Source organism: Haemaphysalis longicornis, unplaced genomic scaffold (assembly GCF_048455015.1).
Source record: "Haemaphysalis longicornis isolate Haplotype H1 unplaced genomic scaffold, Haemaphysalis longicornis Haplotype H1 scaffold_3, whole genome shotgun sequence".
In the NCBI taxonomy this organism is placed as follows: domain Eukaryota; kingdom Metazoa; phylum Arthropoda; class Arachnida; order Ixodida; family Ixodidae; genus Haemaphysalis; species Haemaphysalis longicornis.
The window spans coordinates 96,100,306-96,121,659 of record NW_027526335.1 but is presented as its reverse complement, the minus strand read 5'-3'; the positions used below and the strand labels follow the sequence as shown (position 1 = coordinate 96,121,659).

General features: G+C 48.8%; 1 protein-coding gene across 1 annotated transcript; it reads left to right on the top strand.

The window, feature by feature from the left end:
- The first annotated feature begins 384 nt into the window (after positions 1–384).
- On the top strand, positions 385–16,005 carry LOC144173334 (solute carrier organic anion transporter family member 4A1-like). Its single transcript, XM_077701815.1, has 10 exons — positions 385–656; positions 2,287–2,498; positions 2,883–2,982; positions 4,323–4,444; positions 6,453–6,614; positions 7,770–7,859; positions 8,764–9,119; positions 13,434–13,630; positions 14,122–14,186; positions 15,392–16,005. Exons 1-10 carry the CDS (start codon positions 397–399, stop codon positions 15,724–15,726), a joined length of 1,899 nt encoding a protein of 632 aa, XP_077557941.1. The 5' UTR covers positions 385–396; the 3' UTR covers positions 15,727–16,005.
- The last annotated feature ends 5,349 nt before the right edge of the window (positions 16,006–21,354 follow it).

Genomic DNA, 21,354 nt, shown 5'->3' with positions numbered 1-21,354 from the left:
TCCGAGAGGGGCTACAGGACGGCCAGGTGTAGGAAAAGGAGGGGGGTGGGGGTGACTGACATACGTTTAGGCAAACCTGACAGTGGCAAGGGAGAAGTGGAGCTGTAACAAGCCTATCCTTGTTTGCAACACGGAGGTGAAAAGAAGCCATATTCGGACTGATGTCCACAGACGACATGGTGCCACTAGAGGGATGGGCCGCCATGAACATTACATGCTTTAAGTTCACAATCAAAAAAAGAAATTGCTTAAGCAGGACAGATATCAATAGCTAAAGAACTTTTCCTGATGCCCCGATAGTTCAATGGGGCAAACTTCTGCCGTACTCGTCGATCATCCTCGTCATCCTTTGCTTCCGCATCCTCTTCCAGGACGGTGCTGGTGGCCCTGTGCTGCATGGTGTTCCTGCAGGGCTTCGTGGCCAACGGGCTGGTGTACATGGTGCTGCCCACGCTGGAGCGGCGCTTCCAGCTCAAGAGCCTCGAGGCCGGAATCATCGTGGCCATGTACCACCTGGCCTCGTGCATCTCGGCGCCCCTGGTCACCCTGGTGGCGGCCAGGCGGAGCAAGCCGCTCTACCTGGCCATGTCGGCCATCGTCATCGGAATCGGCACCATGGTCATCACGCTGCCCCATTTCCTGGCGCCCCCCTATAAGTACGCATCACGTCCTTCTGACACTCTTTTTTTTTTCACCTCATTTGTTAACAGCGGAGCTGTTGGAGGGCGAGTGTTTTCGTAAGTCTGCTGTAGGTCGGGCGTTACTCAGGGGTAGGAGCGGCCTCGCAGAAACGGGTTCCCGGACCCACCGATAGAGGGCGCAGTGGTATCGCAAGTTTGTTATGCAAATACGGATGGTGATATATTGTGTGAAAAAGACTCAGTCGAAGATTTTTGCAATAACGATAAGATGCTAAATGTGGGTGTTTCAGGTGAGATTTCATTGCTGTTATGCTAGCAGTTTATGTTGTGCTCTTATGCTTAACGCTTTCGTACCGCTGCCTAATGTTGAACCCCTATTCTTCGGCCTGGCGTCACCAGATTGAAGCGAAAATGAGGAAACGCGAATAAGGCAAACTCATCTGACTATGCTTACACTGCATAGCGTGTTTTTCGTGTAGCCCTCAAGAAAAGCCAACTCTGTATCTGAAGGGAAAAAAAAATTCTCCTTTTTCCCCTCGCGGGAACCCCTGTGTAGATGCGACGCATACGGGGTTCCGTTGTTGTTTCCGTTAGGTTGATTCTCCCATCGCGTGAAACGTGCCGTGAACCCCATGCCGCGGCTATGACGCAACGTGGCGCGGCTATGACGCAACACAATCCACTTTAATCCAATCCAATCCAAATCCAATCCAATCCAAGCCAAGCTAAGCCAATCCAATGCCCCTCGCGAGAGAGTGTTCGCTATCGGAGAGGAGAGGGGGTGAGCGGCGGAGAGCGCAGCTCGCGCGGCGAGGAGAATGGGGGAGGGGCGGACGACAACGACGCCGACGCTGCATGGACAAGGCGAGTGAATGAGATGCAGTCGCATCTAAAACGTAAAAGCGAATTTATACGACGGCGAACGTGTATGTGGAGAGAAAATTTTACTCCACTAAAAATGTCCCCTCCCCCCCCCCCCCCCCCGGATACAGCGGAAAGGTACAAAGCTTTCTGAGAAACTTCGCAGGGGAAAATCCGTCCTGGTGGAAATGGCGGACATGCGTCATGAATTTATATACCCGTAGAGGCCGTTGTCAGGAAACCCAGTGGCCGCTTAGGGGCTAATACATCACGATAATCGCCAGTTTGATTTCATCCCCCGGAAACAGTTTTTGTCTCGTGGAAGTAAAAGCTAAAAACACCGATGTGTACGAGGTTGCAATCCACGGGTGCGTGGTTCAAATTATTCCGCTGGCCTTCGATGCAGCGCCGCAGAGGCTATGTATTTTCCTGGTACATTGAACTGCCATGTTTTATGCACTCCCCCCGCTCCCCCTCCCGCCAATGAAAGAAAAAAAGTACGAAATACGATGTCTAATCTCACTAAATCAGTATCTGCGTTACCTGGTTTTCGCTCATGTTTGTTGGTGTACGGCTTCAAAGCAGAGTGAAGTTGAATGCATTCCGGGTTTAACCAAACTCCACAGGTTTAGTTTCAATATCTAAGTGATCCAGACATCCGCGAGGAAGTAAGTCCTGATTGCGATGATAAGGTCGGGGCTGAAGGGGAGCGCGGTCCATACGGGTGAGGAGGCAGTGTTATCGCTGAAAGAGGGCTTTGGGGTACCGTCGTCCCCTCCCTCAGGCAGAGCCTGCTGGAGGTGGACCTGTGCCCCTACAAAGTGCGGCACGACTACTCGGACGGCTGCGGCACGGCCACGGGCGACCTGCGCCACTACCGCTTCGTCTTCTGGGCGGGACACCTGATCGTGGGCGCGGGGTCGTCGCCCATGTACACGCTGGCGCTCACCTACCTCGACGAGAACCTGCCCACCACGCTCTCCACAAAGTACATCGGTGAGCTGCACGCTCCATCTGCGGGTGTTAGCGGCGATGTTCGAGGGTTAGGATGTTTTTAAATGCGATGACAGCCTTAGGATACGATTGTGACCTTAATGTATAGTTGCAGGTGTGTTAATCACACGCGGTAGCGGACATCACTCATACGGTAGTCCTATCATGTGCTAACACATCTGGTAATGAGTCATTAGATCGCGTTCAGGCGCGTTAAACCACACAATAAATGAATAGTGTGCGTTCCTAAGCGTAACAGACAAAAGGACACCTTAAAAGCTTCCACGAAAACTCTTGCAATTCTATATAACATTGAGTCGGGTTGTTGAGCGAAAGAAATAAAATGGCAGCAATGTTTTCTTTTTATTTTCTTCCTGCATTCACTAGCCACTTACCAGGCTACGTCCCTCCTCGGAACCGCATCTGGCTTCATACTCTCGGGCTATTTACTCAACATCTACACCGAGCTCACGGTCGACGTGTCCAGGTGTGTGGCTCTTCTCGTGTTCTAGCTAGTAAAGCAAGGCGCGCTAAGCCTGGCTACGGCCATTAAAGAAAAAAACATGCACTCTCCGTCTAACGACGACGATGGTTGAGCGCGAAGCTTTCTCGGTCTGAGCTTTGACTCGCAGGTGGTTTCGAATTTCACTCGTTTTATTGGACTTTGACTCCGTCTCGCATGCAGTTTGTACTTTTCATAGCAGAGGCTATGACTTTGACTCTTGGCCGTTTGATTTCGCACGAAAATGCTTGTTGTTCAACCATCGTCGTCGTTAGGCGGAGAGGTGCAGGATTTTTTTTTCTAATTTCGAAAGTCCATGCACCCCTCTCCAAATCCAAACCGCTTCGACCGTGTCGAAATTGCGCAATTCGATAGACGTCGGCTTCATAAAGCGAGACACCCAGCAAGGTTTTACTTCTTTCGTCCAGCGGTTTCGCCGCGGATGCGCAAATTCACCTTTTCACCTCAGACACGCCCCCTGCGACACACCTCTTGAAGCGCATCGCGTGATTCGCCGGACCCGCTTTTGGCGCTGCGCACAAGGCCCCGTTTTCAGTCGTTCTGCTCAACTGATCAGCTGAGCGGCGCGCGGTCGCCGGCGCTAAGCTGATCTGCAGCCGACCAATTCCACCGCCTCCCACGCATGCGCCGCCGGGTCGTCTCGGGCTACGTGACTCATCTTGCGCCCGCCGAAGAGGAACGCCGCGTCGCCGCGAATGAAAGCGAAGCGGGCCTCCTCGTGCGAGCGTTGCACGGCACCGAACGGCGTTGGGCCATGGTCAGCAACACAGCTACGTCAAAGGTTAACCAAGCGAAACCAAGAATCTAAGCCAAGCTCTTGCTTTGCATGTCCTAGGTTGGCTGAGCGAAGCCGCAGCCAATTTTAACTTGGGCACAGCTTTCACAAGATCGGATTGAAATGCGCGCTGAAATCTGCGGTCGGTGACCATGCCGTGCTCTCGATACCATGAGGCTAGGACAACAAGCTTCCCGCTGAAGTATATTCATGGAAGAACACTTTGCACATGTATAGTAAACAAACTGCGGTAATAATCGGAGCAAAGAACCCATTCGAAAAACCCTAACAGACAAAGCTGCACATCCCGTGCGGCAAAATTAACACCGGCCATTAAATGTTGTTCATGGGCATCCATAAGGAAAAACAAGTGCCGTAAAATTCAGTGTATCTGCAGTCAGTACGAGAGAAAAAGACGCGAAAATTGCCCGAAATTGGCGCAGTAGGATGTGCTGTATTTTTGTTCTTGTTGAGATCTTGTATCCAAGCCTCAAGCGAGGTTTTCTATGTCGCCTTTACAACCCCGCAGGATGGGTCTGACTCCCGAAAGTAATGTGTGGATCGGGGCCTGGTGGCTGGGCTACCTCATTGGCTCGGTCTTCTCCATCATTGTGGCCTTCCCCACCAGCCTGCTGCCCAAGGAACTGCCTTGTGAGCTCGAGCTTCCCAGCCTCTCATTGCGCTATGCCACAGAAGCTTAATATCTCCGCGTTATCACGTATTAACTGATCTCTTTAGCTAAGTTTGGTGAAAGTGTACAAAATATGTTAAAAAGTAACCTACCTCATGAATTAGAGCAGAACGGAACTGTACGCAATAATTTAGCAGATGTTTTGTTTTCTTCAGCTATGTATTTGTAAATTGCTATTTTTGCCGCTACAATATTTACAAAAGTACAATCCGCTCAGTTACCGAACCTGCGTTTCATTTGTTTTGAAACCCAGGTTCGGTAACTGAAAGCTCTCCCCGATATTCAATTTGTCACGCCTATAAGTTATTTTACGGGTGGGAGAAAATATATGAATATGCGGAGGACTGTAAACCATACCTGAAATATTTGCTGAGGGCTGCTAACCAGACCAGAAACAAATTATGTTACCGGTGGTGCATCTTCGTAGGCACTGGTGTTTAACCCAGTTTAAATGTGCTGTGTTCAGCCTGCAGTGCCTGCCGCCTCCCTGCCATGTCGTGATTCACCAGTTATTCTGGACCGTCAAAATACCCCTCTGTATCACAAATGACTTGCGGCACAATAGTATTGCGCTTATTTCGGGAAAATTAAAATGGGGCACAGTTACAGGGTAAGACGACATACTTACAATTTCCCATCTGACTACTCTCATGGTTGATTACTTCTTAATACCTTAATCGACGTTTCAAGCTATAATGTCTAAAAAAAATAAACTAAATGTCTGAAAGTTGTTGTTGTGTGAAATTTGTCCGAGAATAATCGTTGTCTTGGACACCGAAATTTCTTTAGACTAAATTAACTTTTGTCACTGTAATTTAAGCATACATGTTTTGAAGTAGCGGCTCCCGTTTTGATTAGTGCTAGCGTTCCCAATAACTGAATCATTATCCCTCTATAAATGTTGGCCGTGTTCCAATAATTAGATTTTATAAATTCTCATAACCAAAAATTGTACAGCGGCACTCTTCAGCGAATTCCACTCAGTCCTGCTCAATCCGCCGTCAAGAGCGCTGAAATCTGCATAAGAGCCATCCCAGGTGGTGCTAAAGTTTTTGCACGACCTTCCCAACGACAACGGGGCGTAGCTTAGTTGGCTCACAATGGACAGTGCTGAGAACTTAATTGTACTCTTGTGATCTCCTGGTGAGTGTGTTAGCTGAATATGCGACGATAATGGAAAATCAGAGCTTGGGCTGCAGCGTAGAATTCTCAGAACCACGTGAATATAAAAATTTACAAAAAATTAGCAGTGGCTTAGCTCGGCTATGCCAGGATATACGTAGCGTGAGCTAAAGTTCAGCTGGTTATTCTTGGGTTTCCTGGTTGTCTATGATTAGCTGATTATCATGCTTACTGCTGCAAAAACGATTTCCAATCCAATCCAATTCAACCCAGTCGTGGCGGCGGCGGCTGTGCGCCGTGAGACGTCACTGCTCCTCGCGCATGCGCAGCATGGCTCTCCGGGAGCAACGCGAAACTGCTCAACCTCAGTCAGTGTAGCTCACGCTGCAAAAAACATGCCTTGAAGCTTCAAATAAGAATATAAGTGCATATTGACAGTTATGTAAGGTTGATGAATTGAAGTTTATACATTCAGGGTAAAGACTATTCCTTCCACTTTGCGACTCGGAGCTCAAACGCTGCGCAAGAAATGAATTTCGTAAAAGTTCTGCAAAAATAAAAAGTTATAACATTTATTTGTCATCCCCATGAGGCGATTTATGTACACTGCTGGTTGAAGGACTCCTCCTTGCAACTGCCCCTGTCCTGTGCTGTCCGAATTTATTCCTTGTAACAAATTTTCCTGTTTCATCCTTCAATCGAGTAATCGGTATTTTCCCACTCTTAGTTCTGTCTCTCGGTAGCAACTTCGTTACCCTGCTGGTCCACCGGTTTTGAATTCTCCACATAACATGTTTAGCCAAACTCTACTTCTTTCTATTAGAGGTACACTGTTCTGTTCTGCAGGTCAAATGTGGGCCAAGCTGGAGAAGAAATACGAGGCCGTCGCCAACAAAGCCCCGAAGAAGAAGGAACTGTCCAACAAGTTGAAGGACCTACCGGCCAGAATCAATGCCTTACTTCACAACACGACGTACATGTTCCTCTGTATGGCTGCGACAGCAGAAAGTAAGTACCACAGAAAGAGAACGTGAGTTACGGAATTCTAACGGTTGGGCCGACTCAGGCCTGAAGTGCATGCCCCGCCATACCTTTGCATCCCAAGACCTCTAAACGTCCTAGGCTCCTATCAAAAGCAGAGATATGTAACAGGTGAAAAGTGGGAACTGGTGCATTGCCTAAGGCGTTCTTTTTCGAGGCGAGCCTTTTTCTAAGGCGAACATTTTTCGACGAATGTGTCAGCTCGGTCGCAACCGATGCTTCGTTGCAGTTCACACCATGGTGTCATTTACTGTTGCGCAGCTAATTGAGGCGCAACAAGGGGTAATGTCATTTATGGCACAGCGTCACAATCAGTCACGACATCACGCATGTGTTCAAGCATTAGCCTCCTCTCTCATGCAGACTTTTCAAGTAAGTGACTATGAAATGGCTGTGCGCAGGCTTCAATGACCTTCAATGGCCGTGAAGCGGCGGCCTTGCCTTGCGCCCTGTAGCAAAGCCAAGCCTTCACGAAAGGGGGGAACTGGGGGGTCCCATCACACAAGGCAAGTTATGCGTGGTGTGACCACTGCTTGGAGCTTACCGCAGAGTTCTGCTTTCTGCTGGCGACAGCGTAAGCCTTTATGGAACCTACAACAAAAAATGTGTTGAATGAAAGAGGAGGAGGGGGTTGAGGGGGGACGTGTGGGACTTACCACCTAATCGGCGTTGAGGGTTACGCACATGTGGTTTATAGCTTTCTCCGAAATATTGTGCAAGTGGCCGAACGATGGTTTACGTTAAAAGCAAATGAGTAGGTTCAAGGTCACATTTTTTAATCAACGGTTTCATGTTTTGCCCTGGCAGGCAACGCGTTTGCGCGTTTAACGCGCTTTCGTTTGCGGACGTCTACATCTGTCCGAAGTGGTTGATTGATGTTGGCATTGAACGTTGTCCTCGCTTTCAATATTTGCGTCCTCATCCAAATTATTCTACTAATGGGACCAACATGGTCTAACCTGTAGACATCAACGCGCTTGCCCATAACAACCACTCGGAAGCACTCCACATAAGTTGTAACAAGACCCTCCACGCGGCTACCGCCGCTACTTCGACTGCACGTTGAGTCATTCAGCCTTAAAATGCAAGGATAAATGGTTTTCGGTTGAACCTTGCCTGCAGCCATGATAATGACTGGGCTGGCGACCTTCATGACGAAGTTGTTCGAGGCCCAGCTTGGGATGACCTCGCCACACATAGCCCACATACTCGGTAAGTGATGTTTGGGTAACTTACGTTCTGCGCATGGTGAACGGCATGGAACCTAGCGTCGTTATGAGTAAAGTGAGAGCTAAGAGGGTGGTTATGTGTACATTTCGCAAGGCTTTTTTTTTCTGACGCCAAAATTTATATATACATCTTCTATATGAATGTCAAGATTCCAATTTGAATTTTGTGCGCTGGTTTCCCAGTTTCGAAAGGCGAGGTGGGGGAGCGATATTAACAGTTCTGCGGTGTTCTTTAAGCGTCATTAATTGCAACCGTTCAAGTGAGGTTAGCATGGTTTGTATATTTACATCCCTATGCGAGCAGTTAGGCAGCTTTGCGACGACAGGCAAGTCTTTTTGCACGCGATTGACCCGGAGTTGAAATCAAAACTTCCAGAACAGCTCCCTCGTAGCCTAGAAACATTACACCATCGCCTGCGACTGAACTCGGCTTACACCAACAGTTATCTTTTTTCGCCTCGTACTGACGACCAACCCGTACTGCGACAACTGTTCTTCTGTAGAAACCGTTGAACATGCTTTATTAGAATGTGTGGCCTACTTAGCACCAAGATCCCTCTTTTTCAAGATATCGAACGCCTAGAAGAAGGGCCGGTAACTCTGAAGACTAGAAAGTTTTTTTTTCTTTTTGGAGGACATTGGTCCCATTTTAAGATTGTGTTTTCTGGGACAAAACCTGACAAAGGCAGTGCTCCATCTTTTTTTTTGTGCCCACCTCTTTCTAGGGCCTTTTTTCCCTACATCCCGATCCCTAGCAGAGAAGCATGTGTAGGCGAGTGCAAACGCCGGCAGAACTCTCTGCTTTTTCAATAAAGAGCCTTCTCGATGATGATGATGATGATGATGATGATGATGGGGAGGTGCGCTCGCATCGCGCACACACGCAGGCAGCGTGGCCGTGCCCGGCGCGTGCGGCGGCATCCTGCTGGGCGGCTACTGCGTGCACCGGCTGCAGCTGGCCACCGAGGGCATCGTGCGCATGTGCCTGCTCTGCTCAGTGATTCCGTGGCTGAGCTGCTTCGTGCTGCTCTACAGCTGCCCGAGCCCGAGCTTCTTCGGGCTGAACCACACGTCGAGCCGCTTCTCCGTGGCCAACGTGTCCAACCAGTTCGACCAGCCCTGCAACGCGCACTGCGGATGCCCCATCGAGCACTACGACCCCATCTGCGGCAAGGACATGCTCACCTACTACTCGCCCTGCTTCGCCGGCTGCAGGCGGGACTACATCTACGGCAGCTTCAAGGTGCGTACGTGCCCTGTTCAGCTTCTTCGTCCTTGGAGCAGCGGGATGTGTTTAGGCCAACGACATAATGGTGGAGTCGATAGGATAATCTAACTGCGCCTGCGCAGCGCAGTGCAGCACATGCCAAGATGCTACCAATGCTTAAAAAACTGGGGTTGATTCCTCTCATAGGAACAGGTAAACCACGAAAGCGGAATGTGCAGCGAAATCTGCAGCTGAACATGGTTTGCGGGTCTGCGGCTGTCTTGTGGTTGTGCTTGGCGAGCGACGTCCTGCTGGGCGGGTCGCTTCGGCAAAGGTGTACTGGCCTCACTTCCGTGACGGATATGACGTCAGTGAAATCTTGGTGTATCCCGGCATCAGACACTTTCGTGTTAAAATATAAAACCCGAAAACGAACAACCCTAAGTATAGCGTACTCTTTAATACTAAAGGTTCCTTCCCCGCTCGAAGACCCTGTGTGCACGGGTGCACTTTTTTCAGGCCGCTTGCTTCGTTGTACTGGCATCATTTCCGTGATGGATGTGACGTCAGTGAAATCTTGGTGTATCCAGGAATAAAACACTTAGGTGTTAAAATGAAAATGTCTGTAGGGAAGCAAGGTACAATCAAGCTCACTGCTCGCCTTTCCTTCCACTATGTAGCAGCAGCACACCAGGTTTCCAAGTATCTTTGTTTTCATTGCGAGGAGCTTCCGATGTGAGGAATCTTGATGAACCACTCTATCCTGTGAGCATTTCGAGGGACTTCGAGCAACTTAGTCAACTTTCTTGGTTGGCGTTGAGCAGTGGCAGTTCGTAAGTACGTCGTGTTCTGTCTTCGAAAAAGCTGCCACGAGGGCAATTCGATCGCTATATGGAAACTTGCCTGTATCTGGTTGGACTCAGTAAGGCGGAACAATCAAGTAAGGGCAGATACGGGAGACAAACCATCCCTTATACTCGGTTACGACTTAACGACAACGATGATGATGATGATGATGATTGCTATTGGTTTTCCCTTTGAAGCGGGGTTATGACATGTCATCTTACCAAAAAGGACTAATATCACTATGTTTTACACTCTTGGTTTAATACTAGCGCTTCTTAGGGCAGGCACTAAAGCTTATTAGGCCCGAAATACTTCTTGTTTCCCGGTTACAGGTGGTAACTGTCCTAGGCAATATCCCCCTCTCTGTTTTTCGTCCACCAGCATTCTAATCTTCTTTTCGTCCCCTCGACAGCCTTGAAGTTAACTTCCTCTCTGATACCCTTAAATCCTAGGGCTTCTGGAAGCACAATATTCCCTTCATGTAGATTTGGATGGATACCCTCACATCTAACACTATGTGCAGCATAGTTTGTTTCTTTTCCGCAGACCACGCATACCCCATCATTTTGTGAATACTTCCCCACAAAACTCTTAGTTCACAGGCAACCTGCTCTAGCCTCAAAAAGCAAAGCACTGCCCTGGGAATTGTCGTAGAAAACCTTTCTGGGTTTCAATGTCTCAGCCCTGTACATCTCTAACGACGTTTTAGCTTTCATTTTTTCTCTCCATTTATTCGTTTCAATCTGCCTTGCCTCTTTTTTGGTTACTTGGCTGTTTTGGATTCTCCACTGTTCTTTCCGTATTTCATCGTTAGCCTTCTCGTCTTTCTTAACCACTGCGTGTCCACGTTTTTCAGTTATAGGTACCTATAAACCTTAGCTGCCCACCTTCGTTGATCCATTGCCCTCAACCTCATCTCAAAGCATATTTTACTCTGAGCTTCTCTAACTTCAAACGACGCCCAGCCCATACCTCCCTGAACTGCTTCGTTAGTTGTTTTTCCATGCGCGCCTAAGGCCAAACGTCTTACCATTCTCTGGTTTACTTCAAGGCCTGATAGAACGTCTGATTTTAAGCAGAGTACAGCATTCGCAAACGTGAGACCCGGAACCATTACTCCTTTCCACATTCCTCTTACTACTTCATATTTGTTATACCCCCACAGAGCTGTATGCTTCATTATAGCTGCGCTTCGCTTTCCCTTAACCTTAAGTTGCTCCTCGTGAGTTTTTAAGTAGTTATCCCCTTCGTTTATCCACACTCCCAAATATTCATATTCCTTCACTCTAGGCAATTCGCCTTGCTGGATAGACACTACATCAGTGGTAGCGTCATTGAAAACCATTATTTCTGATTTTTCTGCATTGAAATTTAACCCGAGGTCGGTGGCTTCCTGGCAGCTGTAACGATGATGATGATGATAATTCCTATTGGTTTCCCCTTCGAAGCGGGGTGATGACATGTCATCTTACCAAAAAGGACTAATATAACCATGTTTTACACTCTTGGTTTAATACTAGCGCTGCTTATGGCCCGAAATACTTTCTTTTCCCTGTTACAGGTGGTAACTGTCCTAGGCAATATTCCCGTCTCTGCTGTTCGTCCACCAGCATTCTAATCTTCTTTTCGTCCCCTCGACAGCCTTGAAGTTAACTTCCTCTGTGATACCCTTAAATCCTAGGGCTTCTGAAAGCCCAATATTCCCTTCATGTAGATTTGGATGGATACCCTCACATTCTAACACGATGTGCCGCATAGTTTGTTTCTTTTCCGCAGACCACGCATACCCCATCATTTTGTGAATACTTCCCCACAAAACTCTTAGTTCGTAGGCAACCTGCTCTAGCCTCAAAAAGCAAAGCACAAAGCACAGGGGCAACGGAAGTTGCCCCTGTGCCTCATCACTGCAGCCGGATGTTTCTCCGCGCGCCGCAAGTAGTGCCGTATTGGGAATAGTTTTGAACATGGCACGAGCCGTTTCCGTAATTTTGTGTACTTAATATGCTTATAAAGTACTGCAGCGACGGCAAACAAACTACGCGAGGAAAGGAAAACGATATCCCGCATTCGCAGCATTTCCATTCAAAACGCGTGCGCCCGTTGACATCCGCGTCCGTCGCTTAGGCGGAGTGATACCGTACATGAACTATTGCCGTTCTTATCTTGTTCCCGAGTATAGTACATTGTTTTATGGCTTCCTTTTCTCTAGCGTTAATTTTTAACAAATCTGGTTAAAGCAATGTAGCTGTCTGGTGCGAAGAAAACAGAAAACGCAAAAAATAAATATCTTAAATAAAGGGTGGCACAAACGCTGGTTGTCGGCTTCTCGACGTAGATGGCGGTATTTTTAGGGGGGAATAATCGGTGTCGCTTAAAGTAGTTAACAACGTCATCGTAATGAAAATTTGGCCAGTCAAAAAAATTTTCATGCTGACACTACGCTGGCATTGAGAAGTCAGCGTGATTCTATGTAGAGCTTACTGGCAGAAAAAAAAAACACTTCTCAATTGAATCGTATAACCGAAAAAAAATTCTGTATCTGAGTGCTATGTGTTCGACCGTTACTTGTCGGCTTTAGCTTTATTAGCCACTGCAACCGTACGACTCTATTTCTTACACATCAAAATTACTGACTTAGCTTAGTTATACAAGTGAAAGTGTGCACCTTACTCAGGCAAATTCATCGCGAAAATTTAGTGTTCAATACTTCGAATATCAGAAAAGCAAAAAGAACGATTTTTTCTCCTTTTCGCGCGGAAATTCACGCTATGCATTCGCTTTCCTCGCTGCAAACTACATCCAAAAGTGGAAGAGTTTGAGTGGGTAACGGATAAAGCCCGTTGGATAAGCAGACAGACGTTTATTCTCCTTTCGAGTGAAAGGACTGAAAGGTATGCAGAGTGATTTGTCAGGTATGAGGAATGAAGAAGGTGTCTTACTGAGATGTGAGTTATGGGGGTGGGGGAGATGCGGATATAGTATAACGTGATACATTAGCTTCAACGTGGTGACACAAGTCACCATCCCGATATAAAGGGTATATCATTATCAATCAAACAATCAATAAAAAAACGAGAGAGACACTTGGTGAACTGTCATCTGCTCTTCTCCCTTCTCGTACCGGCATTAAATGCCGTACGTCAGAGACATTGTGCGGCAACGCGACTGCACATTAATAAAGTAAATTTACTGTGGGTGAGGGTTAGAAGGGCTTTGCCGTCCGTATCAGCCACTGCTATCTCAATCCCGGCAGTTGTGGCTGTTGTTGAATAGTAGAGCAGTCAATGGTGCCCTCAGTTTTCCCACGATCCTTCAACATCTGCACCACAGCGGGTTGCCTCATAAAGAGCGCCCCACCGATCGAGTTGCTCCCTCACCACTTGGCCCAGGCGGGCCACTCCTGATTCGACCCGCTGTGTGGCAGTAGTCAGGTGATATTACCACTCTGCTCTGGTTATATCAGGTTATATTCTCGTGACGTTACGTTTCCTTTCCCCCGGGCAGGTGTACACGGACTGCCAGTGCATTTCCCACGCGGGCGTCGAGACGATGGTGCTGTGGGGCATTCCGGAGCGCATCCAGGCGGACCGAAAGAAGTGCATCGGCGAGTGCAACGCCCTCTACGCCTACCTGACCGGCATATTCCTCTACATGTTCTTCACCTTCCTGCTCTACACGCCCGGCGTGTCGGCCACCATCCGGTGAGAGAGAGAGCGCTGATGACGATTAGCCAGGGCTTATTCGTTGACTGTACTCCCATTGGAGCTTAAAGAATTAATCTATTTTCCAGAAAAAAAGGAAGCGAGAAATGAAAGTCCACTGTGACAATAACCCGAATTACCCAGTCTCTTAGCAATTCAAGCGACCTGTGGCCGAAAGATAAGCTCGATTATTACCACCAATAATCCTTTTTCGAATAATTAAATTTGTTGCCCTAAACATATAAGTGAAACGGAAAGGGTAAGCCCAATACGCTCAATCTACCTCTTCGAAAGCGGTGACAGTGGAGAAAAAAAGTTGGGTTGTTTACTGTACCTTGCACCGTACACGTAGTTCAGTCAGTAGCAGGAGCCCTGATCTGAAGATATATAAATTCAGCCTCGGAATCCGGCAGCTCAGTGAAGGTGACCTCGCATTGCTGCTGAATCTTCGCTGACTTCACCTCTTCATTCTTTTTTTCTTTCTCTTACAGGTGCGTTGAAGAAAACCTAAAGGCGCTTTCTCTGGGATTTCAATGGATGATGGTAACTTTACTTGGTAAGGCTTGCGCTTTCTCGCATCATTATCAGTTACACTTATATGCCATTGAAAAATGGCACATGAAGCGGTGATACGAAGTCCGGGCTTCTAGCTATACTTCATTGCACACAAAGTACGACTGAGGTCCAAACCTGCGGGGTCGTTTTGGCAGTTTTGTGGAAGGTCAGCAAAGCAAAGTGCACCGGTATTTCGACGCATGCATGGTATATCAGTTATGCATGCAAATGTACATTTAAACTGCCTTTGGTCCTTACGCCGAGCCCTCGATCCATCGCACCTTCTGGGTGGGTAACCCTGTTACGTCGTTGCAGTTGGCATGCACGAAGCATTCTATCGCGGTATTCAGTCTGCTATTATCGAAGAGTTGGCGCAGGAATTCTTTAGAAAGCAAAGCCAAAACTGGGCACGTAATGACCCTGAAAACCAAACGTCCTTCGCTGTTTCAGCGGTTCGTACCCGCGATGTATACCCATAGAACGTGGTACTTTATAGGGACGTGCACCAGGGCTGTATCCTGGGGCCAGGGCCTATCAGAAAACCCAACGATGGACCACGTTGCTTGTACGCTGCAGAGTGCTACTCTGCCATCCGCTATGGATCTAACGAGGGGATACTGGGACACACGGCACAGCGTTTCCGTAACCAGGCTGTTCCTGAGGCAGCGCAGCAGAGCCTCCAAGTAGCTCCTCCACTGGATGATTGCGCTGCTCCTCCGCCCTTTCTCGGGGAACAGTGAAATCACTCTCCACAAGCTTGCAGCTATCAACCGCCTTACCGCCACCATTCCTTTAAAATTTCTACGTAACTCCAGCTTACAACCCTCCGTGCTGAATTCTTTATTCACAAAAATCGCGCCAGTGTTGCATTGCAACCCCCCCCCCCCCCCAAAAAAAAAAAAAAAAAAAAAAAAACACACACACACACACACATCAGACTGAAATGTCACACGTTTTGTAACAAGGTGGTTTTCTAGCCACCCGCTCTGCTCCCGAGTGTGGTCTCGAACTGGCAGCCTATATCCGAGGTCTACCTCAGCTTACGCACCCAGAAAGTGATTCTAACATACCAGGAACTGCATACGGACCTTGCCTCCTGCCCAGCTCTTTTTTCTTCCCCTTATGTCCACCTTCGCACGCTAATAATAAAATTTCGCCCACTTTCACATCCCACGCGTCCATCTAAGACGTTCGCGTGTCACGCAGGCGCCATCCCCGCGGCGACCGTGTTCGGCTTCGTGATCGACAACAGCTGCGTGCTCTGGAACACGGTGTGCGAGAAGCTCGGGGCGTGCGCCGTGCACGACAACGAGGTGATGTCGCGCAACCTCTTTACGGCCGTGGTCATCCTCAAGACCATGTCCATGCTTTTCTTCGTCAACGCGCTCGTCTACCTGCGCTCTTCCTCCGAGTCGGACCGGCCCAGCCGCGAAGGGGCCACGCCCGAGTGCGAGTCCAGCTCCAACAACGCCACTCCGCCCGTGCAGCCGGGCCGCAAGGCGGCCATGCGGTACCGGGCCTCCTCGGTGTCGCTCTACTGACGCTGCCTTCATTCATTCCTGCCGGCTCGTCTGTGCTGGCTAGTACAGGACTGATTAGTTTGTTTATGCGGAAAACGGTTCAATTGATTGTAGATATTACACTCTCGTGTTTTAGGATGACGTCTTTCTTGTTTTCATATTGTCTATATATTTGCTGCGTGTACTTAACGTTTCAACGTTTCGCTTTACTGTGTACGTTTGCTTCTTGTAAATAAGGGCTCCCTCCGCGCTTTTATATTTTTGTAAACCATGCCGTGACGTGCTTCGCTCGACAAGCGTTCGCTTACGCCGCCGGCGCTGCTCTATAATATGAACCACACACAGCGGCACGTGAACAAAGCCTTTCCTTACAAGTCCGTGTGTTGCTGTAAACGCACTTATTTTTGCAGCTCATAATGGTGTTTCTCGCCGCGTTTAAGGCAAGGTACTGCAGAGCAGTGGTGTTGTGAATGGCATTCCATTTGGTGGGCAAGGTTTCGCAAGCGCTTCACGAGGCATCAAGCTACGACGTGTGACTATTGCTCCATTACACTCCAGTCCATTTCATATTGCCCCTCGCGGTGGTGGTACTGCCCAGCTGCATCGTGTAGTCACAATTAGCGTTTAACACAGACTCCCCATTATGCTTGCCGCGTCGATATGATCTTTTTACCCTTCGCCCTTCACTGGCGCATCACAACAGCACAAACAGTTAACGATGTATGCTGGTTCAACCCCCGCTCATTTTATTACGCTTAGTTTCCTTGTGGTACGTGGATAATGCAATATAAGTCATCGGTGCGTGCGGTTGTGTTGTGGTAATAAAATACAGGAAATTTTAACGCGATCTTGACCCTTAGTTTTGAAATTTCCTCGCAATTTCCCATTTCACTCGACTCGCCCTGCAGTGTTTGCGGCTTGGTCCCAACAATATACAAGCTTAGCGTGTTCGGTGTGCCTAAATGGTCGCACCTAACCGTGCATACAAGGCAGAAATTAAGCTCCGAAGGCCCGCCCCACGGTTTTCTGTATTTTAGAGGGCGAGACGGTTCTTTAACGTTTCACCCATATTACGATATCCTTTGCCAGCCCGGAAGTAACGCTACAGCACTGCCGGATCCTGCCACAAAGGTCACTGGCGCAGAAACATGGCAGTAGATGATGGTTGGAACACCATTCGTACGAAGACGCCAAAGACAAGTCGCTATTGCACTCAGGAGAACCGCTTTGAAAAAGCTAACTGCGCGTACAGGCACGCCATACAGTACTGTACAGCACAGGAAAGCCATGGAACGAAGCATAATACAATCCTGACCGAGAAATAAAAGGGGAAATCGTATAACGCGTCGTAAGAGTAGTAGGAAATTGCGAATAACGGAGTGCTCAGCAAATTTGGCGTCCTGAGCAGACAAATTCAAAGGAGGTGAGCGCGTACAACAGGCCCTGCTTCCGGCTTGGCCGTTCAACGAGAGACGTTCTCCAGAAACTCGCCGAACAAAGCTTCCATGGTACATGGTACGATTCGTCTCGTCCTTAGTGGGCAGTGCTTCCCCCGGCTGGTTTGGAACCATAGACCTCTCGACGTCAAGCGAGCACGCCGTTCATTGGCCCATGCAAACGGGACGTTTGCTGTGCGCAGACATACAGGTGGCAGCTGCGCGTCGCCGGGTGTGGACGCCGTGGTACCAGCCAGATACGAATGAAGCAGTAATAGGGAGAAAACAGCACCATCATCATCGTCGTCGTCGTCATCATCATGGCACATCGCTATCCACAATGGATCCGTTTACCTAACCACATAACTGCAAGTACACTGACTGGACGGGTATATCACGTTGAGCCGCATGGTACTGGCATGCGAGAGAGAGAGAGAGAGAGAGAGAGAGAGAGAGAGAGAGAGAGAGAGAGAGAGAGAGAGAGAGATGCTTCCTGGAGAACCACCACCAACCGAAGATCAATATGGAAGGACCTGCTGACAAGTCGAGACACCAACGGTCGTCAGCTTATGCTGGGAATCCGGCCCAGGCAGCAGCGGAAGACAAGCGTTTCATAAAATGAGGAAACAACCCATTTAGGTCTAAGACCAAGCCTAGTTATTGATAAAGTTTGCGCCTCTTCCTCTTAACGTGAAACGGCATTCAATTTCCATAGCTAATCGGACTTACCCGTCATTCCGCCCGGGGCGATCAACTGAGGGTCCTGCTATGCCGCGAGCAACACCACTACACACATGCCCCACACATACAGATGCGAGAAGACAGCCGAACGAGCAGGCGTAGCAGGACGGGTGTGCATGTAAGGAAGACGCGGAGTCTTCATTTTGCGGGCTCGGCACTCTTTGGCTCAACTTCGTAGACGCGTTTGTCGCTCACAGCGCATCTCGCGCTCTCGCGCTAATAACACCGTTGAAGAAACTCGAGATGAATGCATCACAAAACAAGAAAAAAAAAGATAAACAAGAAGGTTCTTCTTCGCTATGTCACGAGCCGCGCCAATCTCAACAAAACAAAACAGAGAAACTTGGTTCGAGAGGCGCCAACACTGACTGCGTTCCGCTGGCTTAAACACCAGTTTTTGGGTTGCGTGTAGGTGCAGAGCTCAAATATATCCCCAGTGCACTTCCTTTTCTTTTCCCTCGAGCGACAAACATCAATAAATTAAAGTTACTATGATCATCATCACCGCACAGAAATGGTCAACGCCGCCTAGTCGCCTGATAAAAAAACACGAGACAGACAATATCTAACGGGGAGTGAGTGAGTGAGTGAGTGAGTGAGTGAGTGAGTGAGTGAGTGAGTGAGTGAGTGAGTGAGTGAGTGAGTGAGTGAGTGAGTGAATGATTGAGCGAGTGAGCGAGTGAGTGAGTGAGTGAGTGAGTGAGTGAGTGAGTGAGTGAGTGAGTGAGTGAGTGAGTGAGTGAGTGAGTGAGTGAGTGAGTGAAAACACTTTATTCGATCATCCGGCAGACGACTATCCTAGCCCCACAGGGGGAGGGTCATAGCGATGCGGCCACACATCATCTCGGCGTGGCGTCCTCTAGTCGGCGAGCAGCCCTCGCTACTCCCGCCTGGCACCTGCGCCTGCCCCTGTGCTGGGGTGGTAGCGAACACCTGGCGCTTTCGCTCGGGCGCTGCTTTTCGAGGGCAGCCGAAATCCACTGGACGGCCCTATTTAACAGTGAATTCTATGCGCCTTATGAGGCAATTCCACATTGGAAGCTTCTTAGCCTTCGTGAGATTTCAAGTGAATGAAACAATGAAGATTTTAAAGCGAAGCTTTAGTGTCCTCACTAATGCCGTTGTACGCCAATACGCCCCGCAGGAAAGCAAACTTTCTCTGACAATGATGATGAGTGGTCGTGGGGGAAGGGCAAAAAAAAAAAAAACACTCCCAGTGGCCGGAATCGAATCTGTGTCCCTCGCGCCGCTCCATTTCGACAACAGCAGGTACCTTTCGTGCCGTACAACCCCAACCCAAACGTTAGGCCTACGGAGTGCACACCTGAGAGTTGCTGTGGGTATTTTAGAAAAGTGGTGCGTATTTCCAGAGTAGCACATACTGCCAGTGTGGCATTGGCCAACAAAAGAATCCATGACGAGAAGAGAGAGAGAGAGAGAGAGAGAGAGAGAGAGAGAGAGAGAGAGAGAGAGAGAGAGAGAGAGAGAGAGAGAGAGAGAGAGAGAGAGAGAGAGAGAGAGAGAGAGAACTCTTTAATGTGGGCTGGAGAGGTCAGCTCTGCTAGCGGCACTGCTTGCTACGCCAGATGGGGATGTTTACAATGCAGTGAAGTGAATGTGAGAGATCGGGAAAGCAGCAATAGAGAGAAAACAAAAGTTAAATAAAAATGGCACGCAATTTAGTGCAAGGAAAAAAACTCGAAATAAAGTTAAGCAAAAGAAAAGAAAAATTGAGCGAATGGAGCCCAGGAAGCGCAGAGCGCCTGACAAGAAAAAGGAGTCAAAGCGTACACAACGACGTAAACGCGTACAGACGTAGCCATGCGCACGATGAAAGAATTACAAAGTTTTTTCTAGTCCTGAATCTCGCAAAAAACGCAGAAGAATTTTTGTTCCTAAATATGAGTCATTGTTGTTGTCCCAGGGTCCAAGAAAGTGACACATCTCAAGGCTTGCTCCGCGTCGAACACGAGACAGGCAGCTCGCCGCTGTAGCGGAAAATCGCGGGCATATACACAACAAGTGCTCGGTAGTCTCGCGCACAGCGCACGTGGGGCACAGTGGTGAATCCTCCCACCCTATTCTGAACTTGAAGCTTCGGGTGTAAGCCACGTTGAGACGCAAACGATGCAGTACACCTTCAGACGCTTTGCTTAGGTCGGGTGGAACACGGAATTTACAGAAAGGGTCAATTCCATGTAGAGGTGGATATCGGCTGCGAGGGTGCTGCCACTTCAACATTTGCTCTCTCCAACCAGTTCGATAGATAAGGGCACAACCATCCTCTCGAGAGAAAGGAAGCTGTGTCGTGTTACGCAGAGAGTGGCCAGCGCTGGCGGCTGCATCAGATATTATATTTCCTTCTATTCCCGAATGACCAGGAAGCCATTGAAGCACGATGTAATGGCCCGCGCGCACTACCGCTGTGTGGATTTCACTGATTTCACACACAAGCTGACTGCAGTGGTTGGACAGCCTTCTTAGAGCTTGCAAAGCACGAGAAAGCTTCCCGTTCGACCATCGTCGTCGTTAGACGGAATGGGGCATGACTTTTCGTTTGTCCTGTTACTCTCGGGTCTCCATTTTCTCTTTTCATTTTGTCTTTATCTTAACTTTACTTTATTCCAGACGGAATTTACATTAGCATTAGGGGGGCCCTGTAGCCAGCTAAAATACTTTTTTTTCTTGCCCTGAAGGGGTAACACAGCCTGGTACTGATGATTGGCCGATCCCCTGAGTGCGGAAGTGGAATTCACAAAGCAGCGTCATAATCATCATCATTGCCATTCGCTTGGGAGGAAAGAAGAAGGAGCGGCCACTGCGCACGCGCCACGTCCTCGCGCATCACATTCCACGAACGCATCGGTCGCAACCGACGTCTCACCACGTCCTCATACCGGCTTCTGCTTACCGGTGAGTAAGCCGCTGTTCGACGTTGCGCTTGCGTTCTTTTCAAGTTGGTAGCTGCCGCGATGACGCGGCGAAACTGCGTTGTAGCTAACACATTACTGTTGTGTCGCGGGCGGCGGCCGACAAGGGCCCGGCGACTGCAGCGGGGTGAGGCGGGACGGGACGTACGCTGGCACACCAGACCGCGGCACGAGCAAGGAGTACGAGACCCGACCCGCTTCAGCCCAAACAACCGACTGAGCCGACAAGCGGCCTTTTATTCACAACGACCCATGACGACACGCGTACACACGTGATTGGTTAACTCCTATCACGTGTGTCGTTCGACAACGACATATTTCACACAATTTACACACAGAGGCACACCTAGTGCACATGTGCTTTGAAGGAGGTCGCCACTGACCTACGCCACAATTACAGCCTTTCCTAGCAGTACCGCAGATATTCGACGCAGTTTAGTGCGCATGTATTACCAGAGTCCGAGCATTGAAGTATTCTGGTATTACTGTGGCCTTTATACGTATTGCGAGCAGCCACAGATAATTATGCCGCGATTACAGCA